We start from the raw sequence: 22,571 nt of genomic DNA, 5'->3' as shown, positions 1-22,571 counted from the left end.
AGTGTAAGGATTGGTACAGCAAGAATAGGCTTCACAGGAGACCATTAGAAGAGGACATGTCATTTCATGAAAACTACATTCTTTGTCTTGATCTTTCTAAATATCTCATTGTGTCTGTCTATATTGGTTCTTTCACATTACAGTCCTATTTTTCCTTTAAAATAATAACATTCTGGTTTATCCTGTTATAGATCTAACCATGCATTCGTCAGCTGATCTGAAATGTTAGCAGTATTTATGTTAAAAAAGAGTGCCAGAGATCCTTGCCACCCTCAGAAGATTTTTTTTTTTGTCTCTAAATCTCACCTGTGCTCAAATATGAACATGTTTACTGCAAATGTTCCTCAGCATGTCAGTTCCTAAAGGCAGCATACAAGGTTATAAAGATTTCAGTTCTGAAAAATAGATGTAAGAACAGAAGCAGGCGATCTTTGACACATGTTGCAGTAAAATGATACATATGCCCCAGTGTCACAGCAGAATTTTAGTCTTCTAGAGTATTCTCTTAAATGTACAGCACAGCTTAAAAAAGAGCACTGCAATATCTATGGCTTTATTCTTACATACCTTTTAAAAATGCAGTTAAATAATGTGCACTCATTGTGCTTGAAGGTGGAATATGTATTTAGAAATACACTAGTTACACAAACATGGTTATTAACATTTGCATTATTAAGTTGCTGCTCAGAAAAACATAATGTAGAATTAGCAGAGGTGTCACAGTTTTCAGCAGCATTTATAAATTTGGTTTTAGAAGACTGAAACTGAACATCTTCACAAGCAAAGCAGATTAAAACTTCTAAGTACATGATATTTAGTTTACGTTAGGCCACCCAAGGTTCTGAAAAGTGTTAAAGCCAAAGAACCTAAGTGCTAAGTGAATGGAAGAAGTACTGACCATCAAGAATATGATAAGGACTTCTGTGTTAGGGTATTTCAGAGAAAAGAAAATTTGTTTTGCATTTTTCCTAAAGAAGCATTATCGACACTGTAAACTATATTCTGGTTCTTATTTAAAACAGTATTTTCCTTAGAGTTTTATAGATTTATAGTCTGCTTTCAGTTATGTCTTTTTTAAAAAAAAAAATTCTTGCTACTACAGCTAGTTGTTGATTTTTGATTCCCTGTTGTCTACCAAATCCTTACTGTTAGGAATTAAATTCTGTCACACTGAAGGCATGTGATGCTACAGATAACTTCTTGTTGATGCCCATGCCAACATCATGAAGTTCAACAAGCCCAAGTGCAAGGTCCTGCGCATGGTCTGGGGCAACCAAAAGCACAAGTACAGGTTGGATGGAGAATGGACTGATAACAGCATTGAGGAGAAGGACCTGGGGATGTTGGTAGATGAAAAGCTCAACATGAGCCACCAGTGTGTGCTTGCGGCCTGGAGGGCCAACCACATCCTGGGCTGCATCAAAAGAAGCATGGCCAGCAGGGCCTGGGATGTGATCCTGCCCCTTTACTCTGCACTCGTGAGACCTCAGCTGGAGTTCTGGAGCCTTCAACACAGGAATAACATAGAGCTCTTGGAGCAAGTCCAAAGGAGGGCCACAGCACCTCTCCTATAAAGACAGGCTGAGAGAGTTGGGGCTGTTCAGCCTGGAGAAGAGAATGCTCTGAGGAGTCCCTATAGTAGCCTTCCAGTATCTGAAAAGGCCTACAGGAAAGCTGAGGAGGGACTTTTTACCAGGGATAGTAGGTAAAAAGTGATAGGTGTTAGGGTATAGGTTTTGTGATAGGACAAGGGTTTTAAACTGGTTTTAAAATGGAAGAGGGAAGATTTAGGTTAGACTTTTGGAAAAAATTCTTTACTGTGAGGGTGATGAGACACTGGAACAGGTTGCCCAGGGAGGTTGTGGGTGCCCCCTCCCTGAAGGTGTTCAAGACCAGGTTGGACAGGGCTTTGTGGAACCTGGTCTAGTGGAAGGTGTCCCGGCCCTTGCTGGGGGGTTGGAAATAGATGATCTTCTAGGTCCCTTCCAACTCAAACCATTCTAAGATTCTATTATTTATATGAACTTAATATTCTCTGAAATACATTTCATGCTGTCATTGCGACCTTATTTCCTTGTCTGGAGCAAAAGTGGGAATGAGTTTGATAGACTCAAGGGCATGTAGAGAATAGTTAGGAATGGCAGGTGTAGCTTGATTCCTTATGGCATGGCACAGAAGATACCTCTGTGTGACTGGTTTTGGTTAGTGGAACATCTCTTCAGGTGGGAAACCTGAGTGAAAACAGGAAAGGAACTCATGTATATCTCCCTTTCTATATAAATACTCTTTGTTAATCTTTGTTCTGAAGAGTGCTAAATGTGTCTCTAGCCATCGATATGGAACCTGGTAATCTGGCTTTTCTGCAGAATTGCTTCTGTATGACAAAACATTAACATTATTGAACTGTCAGTGACCAATTGAAAGATATTATCTATATTTTTAATTTAAATAAATAATTTAGTCTGTCCTATGAGAAGGCTAGCAGTGACTTCTTGGATGGTTTTAGTCAGTGCTTAGCTGATACATTCCTTTATCAGTATGACAAGGATTTATGTTATTTTAAAGATATGAATAGCTTATTCATTAGGAAACCTAACTCACATTTGTGTGTGTATGCACATGCATGAGTCAGTTTATATCACTTAACATGCATAAGTCAAATCTTGAAGTTTTGGTATTCATTTTTCAAAGCAGTATATGTTTTGCTGAAATTAATAAAAAATATCTTAGTGTCATGAACACTTTTAAAAAGCAGAACTGTTTCATTTCTTTGTTCCAGTCTCAGTTACTGTAGGCAAACACTTGTGGGTGTCTAATAACATTTATTTGTTTCCAGGAGCAACAAGTGTGGTCAGTAATCAAAATGAAACAACTGAACAATTCTGTGCTTTACTCTATCTAGCTGTTTTGCTTTCTGTTCATTCTGTAGTTGCACATCTCTCTGCCTTTACACCCCCAGGTAGTGGCACACTTAAATTGCTGCTCTGTGTTTTTGAGAGTGCCTTTTCATTCTGCAGCACTTCTGTGAATGTGTAATCTTCCTTGTTTCTTCTCTGAACTGGAGGCCCTATAAAATCATCCCTCAACAACCAGTCTGCTCAGACAGTTGTCTTTTTTTTTTCCTGTGCCTTTGGAAATCTTTTCTGCAGATACTGCTGATTAATGGTTTTGATTAGACTGCCTTCTCCCCTCCTGTAACCTGTGGAGCAGTAAACCAGGTGGGAGTTTATGTAAGTTACCCACTTCAGTAGTTATCACTTTTTTTCCCTGTCAAAAAGATTAATGAAACCACACTAATTACAAAGAATTTTAAGGCTTTGTAAGAATATTTGGTCCCATTATTTAATAGAGTCAAACTTGGTCACTGATTTTTAATACATTAAAAATGTGCCTCATGAAGAATATCTCTGTGAGATGTTATTTGCACATGGTGCTCTCTTTAAGCCTCTGACTGGTGGCCATATGTTCCATAGGAAACAATCCCAACTCTTCTTTTGGTTGATGCATTCAGTGGCACAAGGTATCATAGCACTTTTTGATTGATTTAAAAAGATTTTTCATGGAGTTCTTAATGTTTTATATAGGAAACTCACTAAGGTGAGCTATTTGACTTGACACATTTACTTACGTATGAAGATCTTGTGTTTTTTTCTGTCTCTGACTTCTACATCATCAGCTTGCTTCATGATGTATGTGTGGAAAATTTAAGTTTTGAAGAAGCCATTGAGTGTACTGGAAGATTGAAGTTTTGGAAACTGAGTAGAGTGTGTTAGAAGCATTTAGTGTCAGACAGACACTTTGAGGTTATGTGATAAGAAACTAAGTGTGTATTTTCTGCTTAAATAGCCCATGATTATCAGTGTTGATGGTTTGATGCCATCCTCATTAGTGCTTCAGTTTATATTCATTCACAGTTCAAATGCTTCCATCTACATTTTTTTAACTGCAATATTTTTTGCAGTTATAGCAGCTATTGCAGAATCCTGGTCTGTGCTTTTAGTTACAGCAGTTCATGGCACTGTTCTTACATCTCAACAGACAGCTTCCAATACCTCTTTGTTTGAACATTTGTTTCCATCTAGTGATCTGGTTTTGCTGTGTTTATTCTGCGGCCTGTGGCTGAGGCATGTTATGTTAGCTGAGTGCTAGAAGGAGCTGTGCTGATGTTTGCCATGTGTTGACTTACTCTTGCGTGATTTTTTTTTGTATGCTTATTTTTACACACGTTCAATCTTACCATCTCATCATATTACTTTTCTAGACCTGAATCTCTCTGCTAGCTGGAATCTTTGCATTGGAGTCAGGCTAATATGTACTTAAGTATTTTGGTTGATTATGTGGCAAGCAAGCTTTGCACTTGGCTTTCTTCTTCTAAATTGTTGGCCTATTGTTTATTTTAAAGGAAGTCTGTTTTATCTACATAGCATGTATATCTAATTAGAACCTCCCCACTCTAGCATTTAAGTGGTTCTTACTTAGACAATTCTAAATGGTTTCCTATAAACCATGAAGCCACCATCATTTATCTGATCAGAAGGCTATAAAACAAACAAATACAGATTTCTACTTGCCTTTGTTTTGTTTTTGTTTTAGCTTGAATTGATTTGCTTATTGTGGTTTAAACTATGCTGCCCTGTTAGTTCTGACTAGTGAAGAATTTAATAGGTATCAATGCTTTGCTGTCTTTTGAATGTGTTTGCTACACCTATACAAGCAAAAATGTGGCCTAGAAATGCCCCCACTGCCCAGTGCTGGAGGCAGTACTGGGTAAAGAAGGCCAATGGAAGGTCAGATGCTTCTGCAGCTGTGCATTACAGATCTGTGAGTTACTATTCTGAGATGCATTTTGGCAACAGTAAAATATGAACATCTCTTTGGACACGTAAATATATTTTACTAGCTGTTTAGTTCACAAGCAATACTAAAGCAAGTGTAGTCCTCTCTTGTTCAACAAGAATACTTTTAAAGTGGTGCCAGAACTTGAGCTGCTGTACCTTTCCTTTTTAGTGTGATTAAGGATCAGTTTGTCCCGAAAAAGCCTGACTAGTTTAGCTGACAAAGTCTTAGTGTGCACACAATATAGTTACTTCACTTGTGTAAACTGTGCTGGAGCATCATTTTTAGTGAAAACATTTTGCCTTGTGTCAAAGGAGTTCATCATGTGTGCATGGTTCTTTGGGCTCTCTGACTTCACTGCAGCATCAGAAATCTAGTAAGTAAACTGGTATTTTGATTGCAACTAATTACTGCAGAATGCTAATTGCAACTCTTCATTCCCTTCTGCAGAATGACAGGAAGGGAGTTTTTCTCTCGGTTTCCAAGTCTTTATCCTTTCCTTCTCAAGCAGCTGGAGGTTGTAACCAATACTCTGAACAGGTAAGACAATATCAGAATGATTTGAAATATAAATTACAATGAAACAATTAAACTGAGTTGTGTCCCATATACCCTAATGCTGTTTGTCACTGCTTCTTGACACAAAGTAGTTCTTCTAGTGTCTTTTGCTAAGACTTTTTCCTGTAATTTAACACACATTGCAGGAAGTCTCTGGTCAATGAACTGCTGTTGAGTAGTTGGTTGTCGCTGTGTTCCTTGGAGCAGATGTTAAGAAACATATATTTTTCAGGGAAAGACAGAAACTGGGTGTTTGACTATGTCTCGTGTTTAACGATGAGACTCCCTGACGTGTGTTAAGTGGTGCAGAGTCACAGGCCTCATGTAATCCTAAATGAACACTTACCAGCCTGTGACACACTGACTCTGGGGAACGTCCTTGATCTCTTTCTAAGGACTCCACAAATGGTAGTTGAGAACTCCAGTTTGCTCATTGCAGATAGTTTGGGATGACGCTGATGCTGTTACTCCCAGGTTCATGAACTTTAAAAGTAAACCAGAGCTGGTTTTGTTTTTTCTTAAAATTCTATGGTATAAACTATGGAAGTTCAGCAGCTGATTTATGGGTGAGGTTCAGCTGTCTGTTTAATGGGCCTGAGGTGGATACTTTGGAGCAGGAGTTTCACCAGTTGTTGCATGTTTTACAGGCTCTGCTCTGAGAAAAGGGGGTGTGTATATTCCACACAGCAGTCTGCTTTACCTAATATTTTGAAAGGTGACGTGGGAAAATATTGGGAAGTCTATAAACCTAAAAATATTGAAAGTTGCTGCCTGAAATACTGGTCTTGAATGCTTTTTAAATGCAGATTAAGGTTTGTATCTTACCATTAATCGTTAACTAAGTCAAGAATTGTTGATTTTGACTTGGGTTTATGATTGTTTTTACAGTATGAAAAGTAACCACTTGGTGGCAATGACAAGAACTATTCTTTAATAAATCCTGCTGTTTACTAAGTACACATTTCCTTCCAAACTGAAAAATACCTTTTTTTCTTTTTTCCCCAACCATTTTTTGTGACTCCACTTTCTCAATTTCTGGATTCTTAGAGAAACATTATCTATGCTGGTTTTTAATCTTATCTAAAAAAAAAAAGGAAGCTCACCATTATTAGGAATAAAGGAGTCTTGGGATAATGTAGGAAAGTGAAGGTAGCACAGCCTTAACTGCCTTCATACAGAGGTGCCCAGTGGTGCTGTAGGAGAACTGGATGCCATGTTTAGTCCCAGCAGGGTTTCCACCTTCTTGCAGTGATCAACCTAGCACACCTTCTTTAACCAGAAAGGCAGAAGGGTATATTGTGTGTGAAATAGTCTCAAGATTAGGATGAAGGAGGGTGCTGTTTTCACCAAATGCTTTTTATCACTTTATTTAGTGAAGCTGAAGAGTTGAAAATCCATCCAAGCTTGTTCCTTTTGCTTTTAATCTTGGGAAGGCTGTATCCATCTCCAATGGATGGTGCTTACTCAGCACTCAGCATGGCACCATTTGTCCCATTTATTATAAGGTAAGGTGATTTTTGTGGTGATTTTTTTCTGTGGTGGGAGTTGTTTCTTGGATCTTTGGATTATTTTATGAGATGCCTTTTTGAGCTTCTTTTCAGCTTTAATTCTTAAAGGAAAAATTGATACTCATTGGTTGAACTTCCCTATATTATTAATGCTTGTTTTGGGGGATTAGAATGAATTTCATCTCATGCAAGCCATTGTATAACTTGTTTGTAAATCTTCATTTGCAAATACTGTACATGTGATTGCTGCTACAGAGATGGTAAATTAAAAGTTATGAGCTTGACTGATTTTTAGCAATGCAAGATTTGCTGTACAAACTTCTCATGGGTTTTTTTTAGTCCTGCAGAATGATTGTTCATAAAACATCCATGTAATGGCTAATATGTAGATTTGTTGATGTGTGTATATGTATGTCTCCATATCCATCCATATATAAAAATACATGCTTATATAGCTAGATAAAGATATGGTTATATCCCATACCTAATATATTTCTAAGATGACTTCTCAAGTTTTTATACAGTGTAACTTTTATTTATATAGTGGTTATATCAAGATATTCAGTAGATATTTTTAATGTTCTCTGTGCCACTGGTGTCGGATGGGGAGCCTGATAAGGGAACAGGGTTGTAGTGGGTGAGAAGAATCAGTGCACAATCAGTATTTGAGGGGAAGCCTTGCTGTCCATTGTTAACACATCAGAGCAGTAGGGTGAGAAAGTTCCATGCTTAATCTGTCTCCTTAAGCAGTAAAACAAGATGAAATTGTTGTTATCCTAAGATCTTCTCATTTTTATTTTAAACAAGTGTTTATGTGAAAACGTAATAATAGTTCTGCCTGCTTATTCCTTTACAGCAGTTGTGATGGATCTCTTGCTTCTTTAGATGTTTTATTGACTTCTCAAGAATAAATAATAACCTATCGTTTCTTCTTAAAGTAAAAAACTGGTAGTAAGAGTTTTTAAATGTCGTATATTTGACTATTAAAAAGGTCTGGGTTTTTGTTGTAATTGAATGTTAAATGCTTTTTGGGGAAACATTTAAAACTGTATTTGTTGGTTACATCGTTGATTAGCTCTGTTTTTATGTCTCTGTTAATGCACCAGAAAATGCATACTTATTTATTACTTTTATTTTTTTAATATAAGGTTTCAGTGTAGTTTCTGATGTCAGTAGATGAACTTTTTATAAGCTTTTGGTTACAGATTTTGAGTCTTGTCTCTTTTTTAAGACTGCTGCTTTTTGCAAGGCGCATAAGCCAGAAAAATAACTCTTCACACTTAGTTAGCTTATTCTCTTAAGGTTATTTAAATCCATTCTAAAGATGTGGGGAGAAAAGCCCAATAAAATATTTGAAAGAAGAACCTGGAACATTTAAGAGATCTTTATTGGACCTACCTTCCTTTAACTGTGCTTCCACAGAGGAGGGGTGTTACAGCTAAAGATGGTATTGTCTGCATTTCCTTTCCATTGAATTTGGCAGTAAGTGCTGTGGATGCTGGTATAAGCCTAGAATAAAATTCTTATCAATTCTAGATAGAAGTTTGTATCTACAGACAGGCATTTTCTGATGGGTTACTTACCAAAGCGTTGACTTTTTTTTATGGTTGCCAGGGTACAATACCAAGAATTCTGCAGAAGGAAATCTGTGTTTTTGATATGGCTCAGTGTGCTGTTACTGGCTGTATTTCTGTGTACAGCTCTTATGCCCTTGTTGTGTGAATACCATGATTGTTTTCAGTTCACTCTGACTGCATCAGTTGGAATACGTAGGGCTGATTTACCTGGGTAAGGTAAATATGTTGCTATTTTCTCTTTTGTTTCTCTTCCTATTTTCCATTCTACAAAAATGAAGATGAACTAAAATAAAATTCTTTCCTGTTCATTTTGTTCTTCTTTAGAAAGTGATGATGAAGATTGTGAAGTAACCACTTAGAGAGCATCAAAGAGAAGGCCTGGTGCCAGGATGTAGTATTGTATTATATAACATCTATGAATACATATAATTACATAGTAGCCCAATGCAACTGTAACATTAATTGTCATATTTTTACTGTGAGATTTTAAAAATACCTGTTGCTGTACCACTGTCAAGGAAGATACTACTTATGCAGTAGGGAGGGTGAATATAACCCGTAACTGATCTTCAGACTCTTTCCAGGGCTCAACCCATAACAACGTGGCGTTCATTTGTTGCTGTGAGAGGATGAACAGAAGATTTACTGTGTTTGCAAGAAAATTATCAGTTCTCTGAACAAAACCAGGTTTAGCAGGAAGAATTCTAATTAGACTTTTGAAGAGTTTCATTTAAGCCTGAATGGAATTTTCCATCTAGTGGGAGTAGAGCTGTGGTTGCTCTGACCGTGCTGAGATGAATTGCACAATATGAGTAGGATTAAATGCTACAAGGACAAATCTCAATCTCTGTGCACATACTTGTTACTCCCTGTTGAACCAGGGCACTTGATTACCTATCTGCAGTTCTATTAAAAGGTGGGGTTTTTTCTCCCTTTCTTCTTGCAGATGTTTTATTTGGAAGGGAACACTTTGATTCTTATTACCTCACTTTTTTTTTTTTTTTTGCAGAGCTAGATAGGTCTGCTTTAAATGGTTACTTTCTAAGATGAAGGAATGTACAGAATGTTTTTGATTAACAAGGGAGGTAATTGGGAGGTAGTGTTTTAAGTATGAAACAAAAGCATTACCTCCCTTTTGCCTCCCCATTTCAAAGACCTGTGATCTAAATTTGAGTTATGTCCTCTTGTACCATGGCATTGACAGTGTTTGATTAGTGTTAACTGTTCTGGGCTGAATGCTCTGAAGGAGTAAAACAGGTATTGACTTGGATACTTCTCACTAATTGAAGTCTAGCCCTATTTTTAGCAGTGTGACTTTCTAATCTTTTAAGAATTTTTTTTTAAGAACAGCTTTAAAATGTCAAACAATGAGAGGTTTTTTAAAACTCTCTCTGTGTGTGTGTGCCTTGTCTTCCACTAAAACACCACTAGTTTTCGTTCATAGTGAAATTTCTCCTTTAAAACTTTGTCAAATAGATTTCAAAATAGTGTTGCTTCTAGGTATATTATGTTGCAAATCATTGAGGAAACTCGCTGTCTGAGAACATTTTAAACAGGAATGTGAGCATCTTTCCCTGAAATTAATGCAATTATGAAATAGACACTGTTCTCTTATACAGAATTTTGTAACTTGCATCTTTCTGTAAAATGGAGGAGTGACATTCCAAAATCCCCAGATGCTTTTATTCAGCAGGGGACCAGGGTAGGTGGCAGTGAAAGTACTGGTCCTTTGAGCTGTTCTCTCCCACCTTTTACCCCCCTCCATCCACCACTGCAAACTGATATGGTGCAGTTCTGGGTTTTTTGCACTCGAGTCAGCTGGTCATTCATATACAAAAATAATTACAGTGACTCTGTTAATGACACTAAGGTGCAAGGAGAACAAAGTAGTGTGTGAGGAACTGTAGGATGAAGCGTTGTTGGCTGCCCTGTTACTGTAAGTCATTCCTAAAAGAGCACTTGGTGAAGGAGAGGGGAAGTCTCTATCAACTGTGAGCAAACTGGCAGTTCAAATGCTATTGTAATAGCTGTGATAGGAAAGCTCAAATAAATCTGTTATTTAAGTGATCTGGGTGCATCTGCTAGAGGGTATGTGGATTTACATTGATCTCCTTATCCCCTGTCTTGGAAAGGCAGGGGACATAACTGAAGATGTCCCATGACTTTTATAGCGGTACACTTTTTCCTGGAAGTTATTACTTTCACAGGTTGCTTCTTGGAAGAGGGTCTGTGAAATCTCTTAATAGGCTGCTGGCAAAGTCAGCTTGGTAAATTTCTTAAAAATCACTGGGCTGAATGTGCAAGCAGTCAGGAGTGACCCCATGATTCTCTTCCCACAGCAGTGCTGCAGAGCTTGTGATGCCCACCTGTGGTGCAAGAGCCCTTCTTTCACAAGCACCAACGCTACATCTCTGCAGGTTCCTGGGAATCCCATGCTGGCACAGTGCTATGGGGCCTGCCGTCCTGCCGTGCCAGTTGCCTGTGGGGCCAGGATGATGTTCCTTCCCTAACTTTGTTTTCTTGGGCTTTTTGAAGGGGTCAGACCAGACTCTTTAAAGATCTCTTGCCCTGTGGACTCTTCATGGATTCATTAAGTGACTCTCACCTTCTTAACTTTCGTAGCATAAAGTTAACATTTGTGAATCTGTCCCTCTGCAATAAGTGATGCAGACTCGTAGCCCCAGTTTCTTTCAAACTTGGGGAGAAAAGCAAAAAACAATCCACCTGAGTCTTTAGTCCACACAAGTAATGTGGTACTCTTTTTATTCAGTGAGTAAATACATAATCTTTATTTCACTTCTAGCTGAATCTTAACAGATGCCAACCCAGACTAATAGGCAGGTTACAAAAGTTTTTCCTTAAAATTTAAAAGGAAAATACATGTTCTGTTATGAAAGATCAGACCCATTCAGTGAGGTATGAGAGAATCATTGTATAACTTATATATTCCATAAATTGTTCTGTACAAAATGCTATTCAGAGATTAAGTATTGTCAGATACCAACAAGCTTTGAAAGTATTTTAAAAATTCTGTTACTTAAAGTAGAAATAGAAGCTTGAATTTTAAAATTTTATAATTAAATTTATTTTGCAGTTTTATTTGGTAAAGTGAATCTGTCTTTAAACATATTTTCAGTAAATATAAAAAACCACTTTAGTTGCACTCTCTTGGCTGTAGTACAAAAGACCAATTGGTTTCAGTAGTTTTCCTGTTAGTAAAATGTTTAAGATCTTTCCCATGAAATGAAGCAACTTTATGATATTTTATAATACTGTAATCCCAAATATGCTTTTCAATTGCCAGATATACTTAATATATTTACATTACTGTGCTGTGTGTTGCCGTTGACTGATTTATTCTGGTTCTTTGATGCCTTCCTAGTAAGATACAAAATGTCATTCTGGTGCAGCTTTGTTGGTTTTTTTCTCTCCTAATTCTTTTTCACTTATGTTCACTAAGTCCTTACATATTCCTTTCAGTCTTCACTGCTCAGTTTACTTCAGTGCAGCTCAGGAGGAAATATTGTTGCCATAGTTCACATAATTTGCTTTTGAACAACAGATCCAATTATGTAAAGGTGCATACATAAAATTACAATATTGCTGTTGTAACCTGTGTGATCTAATCTTGCAAATAATTGAATTATATGTTTTAGGCAGTTTGAAAATGTGTATTAAATAAGTGAGATTGATCCAGGTTTATTTTAGCTTCTTAGGAATTGGAGCATGTGACCATGAATTCTGGGGCTCTCGAGCAGGCCCAGTTGTGTCTTACTATTTTATAAATCTGTGAGAGCCTGTTTCTTAAAGAAACATTTTAAGAAAAAAGACCCAAGCACAGTAGTATTAATATTCTAGAAGGCTGTATGAATCTAAATTCACTGATTAATAATGTTACTTGCTTGTGGGTTACTCTTTGAAAATAGTTATTGTTGACCTATGCCTGTTAATTCTATTGCTCTGTATTGTGTTTAATTATGTTAAATTATATCTGGTCTGTCAGATGTCTGGTTCTGTTCTGTGACAAAGCTTGTGTAGGCTTCATGAGCATTGGCATGGCAACAGTAGGACAAATATTAAAATTAATTCTGCATTTTCTTCTGTCATTTCTGCAAGACTGGGAATCTTACCAGGAGCCTGATATGCAGAGAGCTTTTGTGGGAATATCTTTTCATATTAGATAAAAAGAACTAAGTGTGTTTGTTTTAGCATTGTTGTATTAAAATAGCTGCTCTTGGTTGCAGTTCTTTATACAAACATCTCCCTGGGCTTCCATGTCACATGCATGTCTTTTTAGTCTTTGGTCTCTGTTTTTTTCCTTTTTCTTTTCTCTTTCTTCTCAACCTAATGCTGGTCAGTAGAACTGATTAGTATTATAATTGTCTGGAATAATTTATTATTTGGAATCCCTGTGATAGAAGGAGCAGATGTTGAATGCCCTGTCCTTGCTGGTGGAGCGTATGGAGCTAACCTGTAAAGACAGAAACCTTTTTGATTACAGGCAAGGTTCCCAATACATGTGTGCTGGCATATGCCTTTGGGAAAAGGAGCAATGTACACCCTTAAAACATTCACTGTTTTTTTATTTTTTTACTGTATTTCTTAGAGTTAAATGGCTTGCTTGACACCCAAGATGGAAGGTTTGCATGGCTCTGGGATAAGAAGGCGTGGAATGCATTTCCCTTCTGAGCATAATTCCTGTCTCAAGAGTTGAGGCTGTCTTGGAATTCTTCCATTTCTACGTCAAGCCTATTCTCTGTGCAATCCTGATTGCATAATGATCGGTACTGATCTGTGAAAGTATTTATGAATCACCATAAGCATTTATTTAATAAGAAAGTTTTCAGACTTTTTTTTAGCATTTTTAAATAAGAAAGGGTAAACAGTTTGTATTTTTTTTCCAGTTTGATTAAGTTTTATTAAATTGCAGTGCTAGAGAAGATTGCAAACTGCTTGATTGGCAGTAGACTGTTCAAGACCTTTTGGTCAACAAAAAAATCATTGTACATCTTGTCTGTTCTTTGCCATATTCCTCAGTGTTTCCTCTTAAAATATATGCAAATGTTCTTCTTGCGTTCATGCGGTGCTGATGGAAAATATTACAACCCCTAGGTGTTGTTGATTCTTTACTCCATTTTTTACTGTGTTCATTAATCTGTTTGCTTCTTGTTGGCAGATTACTGTCTGAAGCAATTTAGGAAATACAAACTGTAGGGAGCTGTCAGATTCATGGGAAACAAAAGGTGATGTCTAGCTGAGAGGTGGTTGTGTGAACTGAGAGTAACTATCTTTCCTCCAGTACCGTAGACCCCTGAAGAGGGCCGATGGCTGGAATCCTAGGTTAAAATTTGATGTGTTCTTCTTATCTGAAACATGATCCAGTAAAAAATATGATAGGGTGCTCAATCAACAACATATGATTGGTGAAGTAATTGTATTATTCATTAACGTACTTAAAATTAGCCAGTCAGTAAGTAATTTGCTGGTCAAGGCAGTAACAAATAGTAATATTTAGCTAGGTCAGCAAAAGTATTTGCAGGAAGGAACATGAAAATGGAGAAAAATAATGCATTAACTATGCAGAGGATGGTAGGTACGTCAAGGAAAAACAAGTAGAAGGATACTTTTTAAAGCAAATATTATTTTAAAATATCAGTCTGAGTTTGAGAAAAGTCAACATGGGGAAGGCTTTTTTGGCAATGGCCTAGCTATTTTTGGTGGTATGGCTAAAAGGAGGGTGTCTTAGAGAGCCCAGATCCTTGGGTTGTTGTCATGGGTCTGATAATAAGTTTTTAAAACTGGTCTTGTTCCAATCTTTTTTTACAGTCAGCTGAAGCTTTCAGAATAATCTCAGGGTGCTCAGACTTGATTTATGCGTTCAACTTCCCTTTCATTAAGTTCAAAATAATGATACAGATGCTAAGACAGAGAAAGTAGTTTGCATTCTTTGTGCTTTTTCTTAACTGTTTTGGTAGTAAGTGATGGTGTGAAACATCATAATTTTATAATATAACAAAGTTGAAATATAGTTGTGAATGAAATTTTTTTTCTTTTATGTGACCTTGACTTAAGAGTAGTTGTTTTTTCTCTGGAATGCTATGAACCAAAAACTGATGAAAGGAGGCTCTAACCACATGTAACTTCAAGAAAAAAAAATAAACCTGGAGGTTAGCTATCTGGAGATACCTGAGATTTCTTGATGGAAATGCAGTCAAAGAGATGCCATTTAAACTGTGTGGTTTGCATGTTTTATAGCAAATTTCCATTTGAAAAGAACGTATTTCTGTTGGTCTGAAGTTTACACACAGTATTAGTAACAATTATTATAGGCTTACACATCAGAGATCTTAGTTTGTTCACTGGCTGAACCACAAGTCAAGTTTCTTGTTGATTCAGCTTAGTATCAGTTGGCCACTTTTTTACAATAACCTAGGTCTTGGTGACAAGAAGAGAGAAATGTCTATAATTTCTTCCTAGAAACCCCTTGGAAACATGGAGGAAAAACTCCTAACGTAGCTTGTGGACAGGTTTCACAAATAAAAGTCTGTGTACTTTGCCTGCATAGTTCCTGCAGTATTTACAGCTGCACTGATTCAATAAGTGTTTGTGTGGAAAACACTGCCCTTAAAAAAATTATGGTTTTATCTTAATTGCCTGAGTTGGAAGAATAAAATACTTAACACAGTGTATAAAGAGACTAGAAGTTTAGGCAACCATTAACTTCACTTTAAAGCAAATAGATAAGAATTTAGAGGGTTAGTACTGCATAAATAACCTGAAATTCAACTTGGTCTCTTTCTGTCCACAATTTCTGGACTCCATTTGTGTGTTCATTGTAGATCTAAAACCTCTGGCAAATTGCTGATACTTCTGTGAGGTTTTCCACTTGTCAGATAAATATTGAGATGCTATATCAAAACTCAGATTATTCTGGGGGTTTTTTTGGTTCTTAATTTCAGGTTGAAGAGCAAAAATTGTCTTCAGGCCAGTTACAATTCAGGTTGTATTGGATACTTTAATTGCTAAGGAACACAGAAATGTAATAAAATGGGAAACAGTTGTGTTTCCTTAGAAGAAAAACATAAAACAAGCAAATCAAGAAATGACCAAAAGAAACTTAAGGTATATGTCTGGCCAATTGTTGTTCATATTCTTTACTCTTCATATTAGTGAATGGGTACTGTCCTGCTGATTTGTCCCCAGTATGGGAATCCAAGACATGTTAATTGTTTGGAAGACTGAGTTTGTTTTTTTAATGCTACATTTGGACCTCTCTGCTTGGAAACCTGTAATACTGCATTTGAAAGTTGCTAAATTGAATCTTTCAGGAGATAACTTGAAGGGAAAAAAGGAACTCATTTATAATAATCATTAATTGTTTCTGGAAAAGTTGTGGGCTATTTTTTGTTATTGGTTTTTTGTTTGTTTGTTTCACTGTTTTGGTTTGGTTTGTGTTTTTTTACTTATTTAATACAGACGCTAGAATGCTCTTGAATCTGAATAACCAAACTCTTTCTAATAGAAACTGGATCTGTTGCTAAATACTTTTCTATCTGATCCCCATCCATGTTTCCCCCTAACACAATTCCATTGATTTAATTGCTTTAGAATTCATGGCAACACTTGAACTATATAACTCCGTGGTGGAGTAAAGGGAAAACCTCTTCTGCATACAACTTAGAGTCTCTATAGAATTGGATAGGAGCCTTATTAATTTTTTTTCTTTCCATTGAATTTGTTGGGACCTTGTAGCATAACACAAGGATACCATCTATTTTATTACCTATTTTATTATCTGTTTTATTTATTATACCATTAATTTTATTTACTAGTTTCTTTTTCATCAGTTTAATCTTTCAAAAATCCTTGAGGCTGTTTGAAGTATCAGGCAGTTAGGTTGCTTGAATTGCAAGTTTGCCTCTCCAGCCTCCTGCTGCCCTCTTCTTCCAACCTCTTTTTGTGATGGTGGTAGGATATTTGGTTTGACTTACAAGGTCAGAGGCCTCTTCTGCAGAATGTGCCCTTCCTTGTTGTTCAGCTCATTCTCCTGTTGTTTCAGTTATGTTTTCATGGCTGCTGTTTCCGATTCATGAAGGTAATGGATGTGAATGTATTTCAGCTGAAAGCAAAATGGTCATGCTGCAAACTGTCTGTAAGACAGCACGAACTGTATTGTTAATAAGCAATGACAAAGGTTGGACTTGATGATCTTAAAGGTCTTTTCCAACCTAAATTATTATATGATTCAATGATAATTAGTAATGCATAGATTGCTGTGACAACATTCAGTAAACCTGGAAATAGCTATATTTCTCCTTGTTAATCCTTCTAACAACTGTAGGCATTACTTCATATAATAAACATCTTTTCAGCTACAGGTACTATTTTTCAAATTAATTCTACTCATTTGTTTCTGTGACCTTCACTAAAAGGTAATCCTTATTTGGGTAATATAAGGTCTGTGGAGGGGGAGTAATAACAAAGAGAAAAGTAAGAATATAGGAAACACCTGCAGGTGTTTGGGTTATTTTCCAAAAAGTTCCAGTTCTTTTTATTTACAGCTAGTGTTCTGTTGTTTGTAGCCAGAGTAATAAGTTAGGTACTTTGATGTGTGCGAAGGAGTGTGGAATCTTTGTGCCTTATGAGAGTTGGTCATAAATTACGTCAGTTAGGAGGATTGTTCAGGTTCTAAGTGTTAATGCTGGAATGAAACAGTAGAAATGCATTGAATCTACAGTTACACACAGTGAAACCTTCTCAGATTTATTGACTTTTTGTTCTTGATCATGGACTGTTTGAAGTAAACATGTTTACATCCAATATCTCGTGCACCTAGGTAAACAGTGCTGAGTTCAGCATGGACTACTACTTCAGCAGTTGTTAATAGCCCTCAGGATTGAACAGAAGTGTATCACATGAGGATTTTGCACATTTTATTGCTTGTTGCGACCTTGAGATATAATAAGAATAGGTTGACATACTGTATGTTTTTACATATGACAACATTTTAGATATTTCTTTGATTTTGATGCCTATTTATACATGATCTGCATGTAAAGAATGTGTCACCTACTGAAAACACTTGCCACTCCCTCCCAGTATTTTTCAAATCAAAGAAAATTAAACAGTTTTTTAAAAATACAGGTTTGCACACACAAAAGTGCTGCCCTAATGGTTTCACAACTCCATTGCTCATACTTGGCCTGCAGAGAAGATGAGAAAAGGCAGCCTGTGCCAGATTTTAGTCATGTAGTTGGCAGGTGAAGCTTAGAGTCTGGGTGATGAAATGGACGAAGTTGGAAGTCCGGTTCCTTTCTGCCAGTATCCTGGCAAGGCAACTGCCACCACTTAAGTGAAACTGATCTCAGGGATGGCAGCGTGTTAAAAAGACTGAGTTACAGTAATTTCTGTAATTATGTAATGACTTTTCTTTGTACAGCTGGTGAGATTGCTTCCCAAACTTGTTGCTAAATTGTAGAGAAAATAAATACTTAAGAGTACTGCTGGTGGGCTCAGTTTAAGGTGCGTGTTACATCTTAGAGGCCTATAACAATAAACACAAAAATTGCTACATTGGGTTAGATTGTTGTTGTGTTACTTAGTTGTTCTGTTAACATTCACTCTTCTTCTCACTTTTTGAGAATGGATCCTTTTTAGTTTTATTTATGGGTAAGAGATAAGTGGGATCCAGTAAAACTCAAAACTGCCTGTTTTTAATCTAGGGTGCTGTTACGTTATGGAAAAAGTAGTCTCTATTTTGACATTCTTCTGGCAAACTTCTTGCATGATTCAGGAATGAAGCCAAGTGCCTTCAAAACACAAGAGATGTACATATAAGTGCTTTCAGGGTATGCAGAAGTTCAGGGATAAGTTGCTAATGGTGGACTTGACATGATATTGTGTGTGTGTATGTGAAAGGAGGAGTGTTTTAGAAATGTTATCAGTACTGTTCCTTGCTGGAGGGGAACAGCTTTTCTTTGGGTATTAGGAGATTGAAATTTCTATTATTTTAATACTTTTTTAAAAAAGGAGAACAGTAGAAGTGTTAATCCTTCTCAGATCTGGGAAGCTATTTGCCAATGTGAAATACCTTCCTTGTGTTCCCATGTGTGGTCCCATAAAGTAGATACTTCACTGTTCTTAAACTTTGTGAAGCTTCTGTTCCTCAGTAATGACCTTGTAGTAGTGTTCTTCTGAGGGTTTCCACTAAGATGTCAGTTCCTGTGACTAAGCTGCATCGTGTGTACCAGTATGTAGTGCGAGATGTTTGCATTAGTGTAGAGCAGGTGCGTGGCACAGTGGCAGCTTGGTGGCTAGGTTTTCCTTTGGGCAAACAGAAGCAGTGTGCTGGCTTTTCCCTCAGACACAGAAAGTTAACAGAACTGGGTCCCCCTTCGTCCTGGGTGAGTTCTCCATGGGCACCCTGTGTGTTTGCTGGAAGGGAGTGGAGGACGTGATTGCCTTCTGATTCAGGATCCTCCAAGTGCCAAACAGAAACTGATTTCAGGGGTCTTGGGCTTCTGTGTGGGGCCTGAGGAGAGATGAAGATTAGCCTTGTCTATAGTTTTGTGCATTGCACTTTTCCTTACATACAGTCAGTATAAATGCTGAGGTGGCAATCTCTGTTGTGGACCCAGACTTCAGACAGCTGAGACAATTTTGCTCGTACTACAAAACTATTTTCTTCTCTCTAAATATAGAGCAGTCACTTCTATTTCTGTAATAAATTTGATAAAATAACAGCATAGAACAAAATTTGAAATATTAGATACCATATCTCTGTATATGTATGTGCATGTTTTATAAGCTTTTAATGTCAAGTTTTTACAAGATGACAAAATTAAAGTCAGGTTATCTAAAAATTGTTCTAAACTCCATTTGTTATTGCTAGGAAAAAAACCACAGAATTCCATTCAAATTCATAGTACCATGTTTGAGGAGAACCCCCCTCTGAAGCCTGTAGTGTTGGAAAGTACCCTTGCACAAGTTAGAGGAAATCTTGGCATTCTACCCATTTTCCACTCTTCCTTCTGAAGACATGTCAGATTCCTTGGGATTTGTAAAAGGTCATGAGCAAAATAAAGAACATTCTTGAGTATACAGTTATAGCTAGTTAAAAACTAGACATGCATTACAGTATCAGTATTTGGAAAGAACATTTACTTGTGAGAATCTCTTGGTTAAGAAAACAGGGTTTAGCAGAAACAAAGGAACGGTTGCAGATAAATCACTTCTCAGGTTTAAGTTTACTGTGCAGTGGGATTAAAATGTTTTTGTTTTAAGAAAAGGACATTTTTTATTTAGTGCTAAGCTGGCTTTTCTCTTGTACTTTGTCAATACAGAATTAAAGCTTTTCTGTATGGAAAAGCCTCCAGTTGTGACTGCTTTGCTTTTGTATCCTGTTGTGAAGGACAGCCAGCCTTTGAAAAGGAAATGCAAAAGATGATCTTTCTAAAACTCATCGCCTATGAGGGAAGACACAGGAAGGTGAAGGACAGAACATGCTGCCATGTTCAGAATGTGCAAGGATGAAAATTCCCGCAAAAGCCTGTCGTTCAGGGGTAGCAGAGCTCTGTGCTTCCTCTAAGCAAGGGGTTTTGGGCATACCATGGCCTAGCGTGACTAAAATGTCAGAACTGTTATGCTGTTTCAGTTAAGTCTATTTACTGTCTAGTGTTTAAACACCTATTAATTCAATCACTGGTTCAGGATAGAAACAGTTTTCTGTATTTCTTTGGTGTGAACTAAAGTAAGCAACTACTTTGAGTATTGATTTACATTTTTTAGTTACTTGAAACCTTAGAATACCTTTTAATTTAATTTCATTTTTAAAAATACATAGGCGTGACCCTGGAGGGTTTGTTTGGGAGAGCTCAGAAGTGACTTGCACATATTGTCAGGGGATGATGTCAACTACATGTGATTTTGTGAGCTGAAAATACATAAGAAGCAATTCAGAAAAAGGATGAGAGGGTAGGAGGGAAGGCCATTTCTCTGGGTCACCACAGTCAGCTATGGAAGTATCAGAACCTATAACTTCCCCCATAGTGCATTTTACACCACTTAAGTTATTTGGCTATTCATTTCTAAATCCTCTGGTATCTTTTTCACAGAATCACAGAATATTAGGGGTTGGAAGGGACTTCCAAAGACCATCGAGTCCTGTTGTTTTGCAGTTGTCTGAGACTGTGGGTGGTTGAATTGTACCTCCCTTACAAAAAATGACACATGCAAGGATTACTGGCTATGAAAGACTTAATTTAACCTACTTCTACTTGATAAAAGATATTGTTTCACTTAAACTCAGTATACGTGCTGCTGAAGTACTATACAGCTGCATAATGTGTTAACATAGCTGGTTAGTTAGATGTATGTATATTCATATATCTACAGCCAGTTAACAGCTTAATAACATGAAAAGATAAAAGGTTCTTTTTTGCCTGTGTTTTCTATGCGGTCTTCAGTCTTATCAGGTAATTTTCAATAAATAAAATATTTATTTTCAAGATACTAATTATAAATTATAGGAAATTATTTTCTGATGTGCCTTTTACTTTCTGCCTTTAAATGTTTTCTAAAAACCAGTGGGAGATATGGCCTAAAATTTCAGTAGACACCATGTTGTGTTCTTATGGAAGCATCTCATTAAGAACATGGAGTTTAACAGTTGTAAGCTCAACTCAATACATTTGGTTGCTGTATAGCAAGTAACATAAAAATCAAGAAAGATGGAACAGGACTGCATATGTACCTGCATCATGGCATAATTGCATATTTTCTTTTTCTTTTTTAATTTTACTTTGTGTAAACATGGGAACTTCTGAAGGAAAAAAAAACCCTCCAGCATGGCTCTAGCATGACTTATGTTTCTGGGCAATACTTTCTCACTACTGAGAAGGAATGCTGTACATTTGATTTGTGAGAAATGTTTTTGTTTTCACTGCATTATTCTTTGAGTTTTTTTAGTCACAGCAGAGGATTGCAGCTGAATGACACACACACACACACACAAAAGAAAATAATTAAAAATAAAATCTCTGTTTCTGCTTTTTCTAGGTGTGGGCACTCTCCTGTGTACCGTTCACGTGAGATGTCAGGCCGGGCCCTTGTTCCATTTGTTATGGTAAATGAAGTCCCACAGATAGTGCTGTCCTTGATGGAGGGGCTTCCAGACTCCACCAGTCCTTGCATACGACAGAATAATATTCATGGAACACTTCTACAAGTAAGTATTTTGGGGTTGGGGATTTTGTTTTGGGGGGGTTTTTTTTGGTCTGTTTGCTTCTTTGGTTTACTTTTACTGTGGGGTTCTTGGTTGGATTTTTTTGTCATACTTCACAGCCAGGTAACATGCAGTGAGTTGGTGCTGAACATTCACACACTGTCAAAACATGTATGAAGAGTACTTTAGAGTTGATTCTATCAGATTATAAATGTGAAGTGCACATTCCATCTGTCATTAGAAGGCAGTAAACTGTAAATATCAACATTTACATTTTACGTAAATTTTCATCTCTGGAGAGTAAGGTGCTTTGAGAGTAAATATCTACATATCTACAAAGGGTGTAAAACATAGATAAACATATCTACACAGAGATCTATGTGACTTGCCCAAAATCACAGAGCAAAGCTGAACTCTAAGCACCAATAGTATTCTATCTTTCCAAGCTTGCTACCTACCTACATATTTATGTATTACTTCATTTGCTTTTCCTGCTACACCAGCAGCTTCCTGTCAGTTTGCTGTTCAAGTTGTGATAAGTTTTATACTGTATTCTTCTGAAAACATCGTGGAGAGCAGCTTGCTGTTGGTTTGGAATCAGAAGTTTCTTCATTCCCCATATGTCAGTCTTTTGGTTTATGGCAGTCGGTTCACTGTGTTTGATTTTTAAGCTATCGTGGTAATAAGTTACCCATTTTTATTGCCTGTTTTTCCCAAGCAACCCTCCAACAAAGCCATATTGTACATGATCAGCTCAGTTAGTCTGCCTTAGTTGGCAAGCTCCCACTGTAACTGTGTGGTGGGATGTCTGTGGTTTCGGTTTGTTTTTCAAGTGTATCTTTTCTAGCATATTATTTTCCTTTAAAATCA

General features: G+C 36.9%; 1 protein-coding gene across 5 annotated transcripts in view; it reads left to right on the top strand.

Moving 5' to 3' along the window:
• THADA (THADA armadillo repeat containing) overlaps positions 1-22,571 on the top strand; it is a 168,987-nt gene that overhangs the window by 57,895 nt on the left and 88,521 nt on the right. For 4 of the 5 annotated variants that reach the window (XM_051614144.1, XM_051614146.1, XM_051614143.1 and 1 more), the window contains 3 exons: positions 5,287-5,376; positions 6,768-6,899; positions 21,536-21,704. In XM_051614144.1, the coding sequence (XP_051470104.1) occupies positions 5,287-5,376; positions 6,768-6,899; positions 21,536-21,704 (391 nt within the window). Of the gene's footprint in view, positions 1-3,149; positions 3,225-5,286; positions 5,377-6,767; positions 6,900-21,535; positions 21,705-22,571 lie in introns of those variants that run through there. The other variant, XM_051614148.1, reaches the window with a different exon arrangement.

This window comes from Apus apus, chromosome 3 (assembly GCF_020740795.1).
Source record: "Apus apus isolate bApuApu2 chromosome 3, bApuApu2.pri.cur, whole genome shotgun sequence".
Lineage (NCBI taxonomy): Eukaryota > Metazoa > Chordata > Aves > Apodiformes > Apodidae > Apus > Apus apus.
Note: the sequence above shows the minus strand (reverse complement) of the source record. Positions and strands in the feature narration are given on the sequence as shown.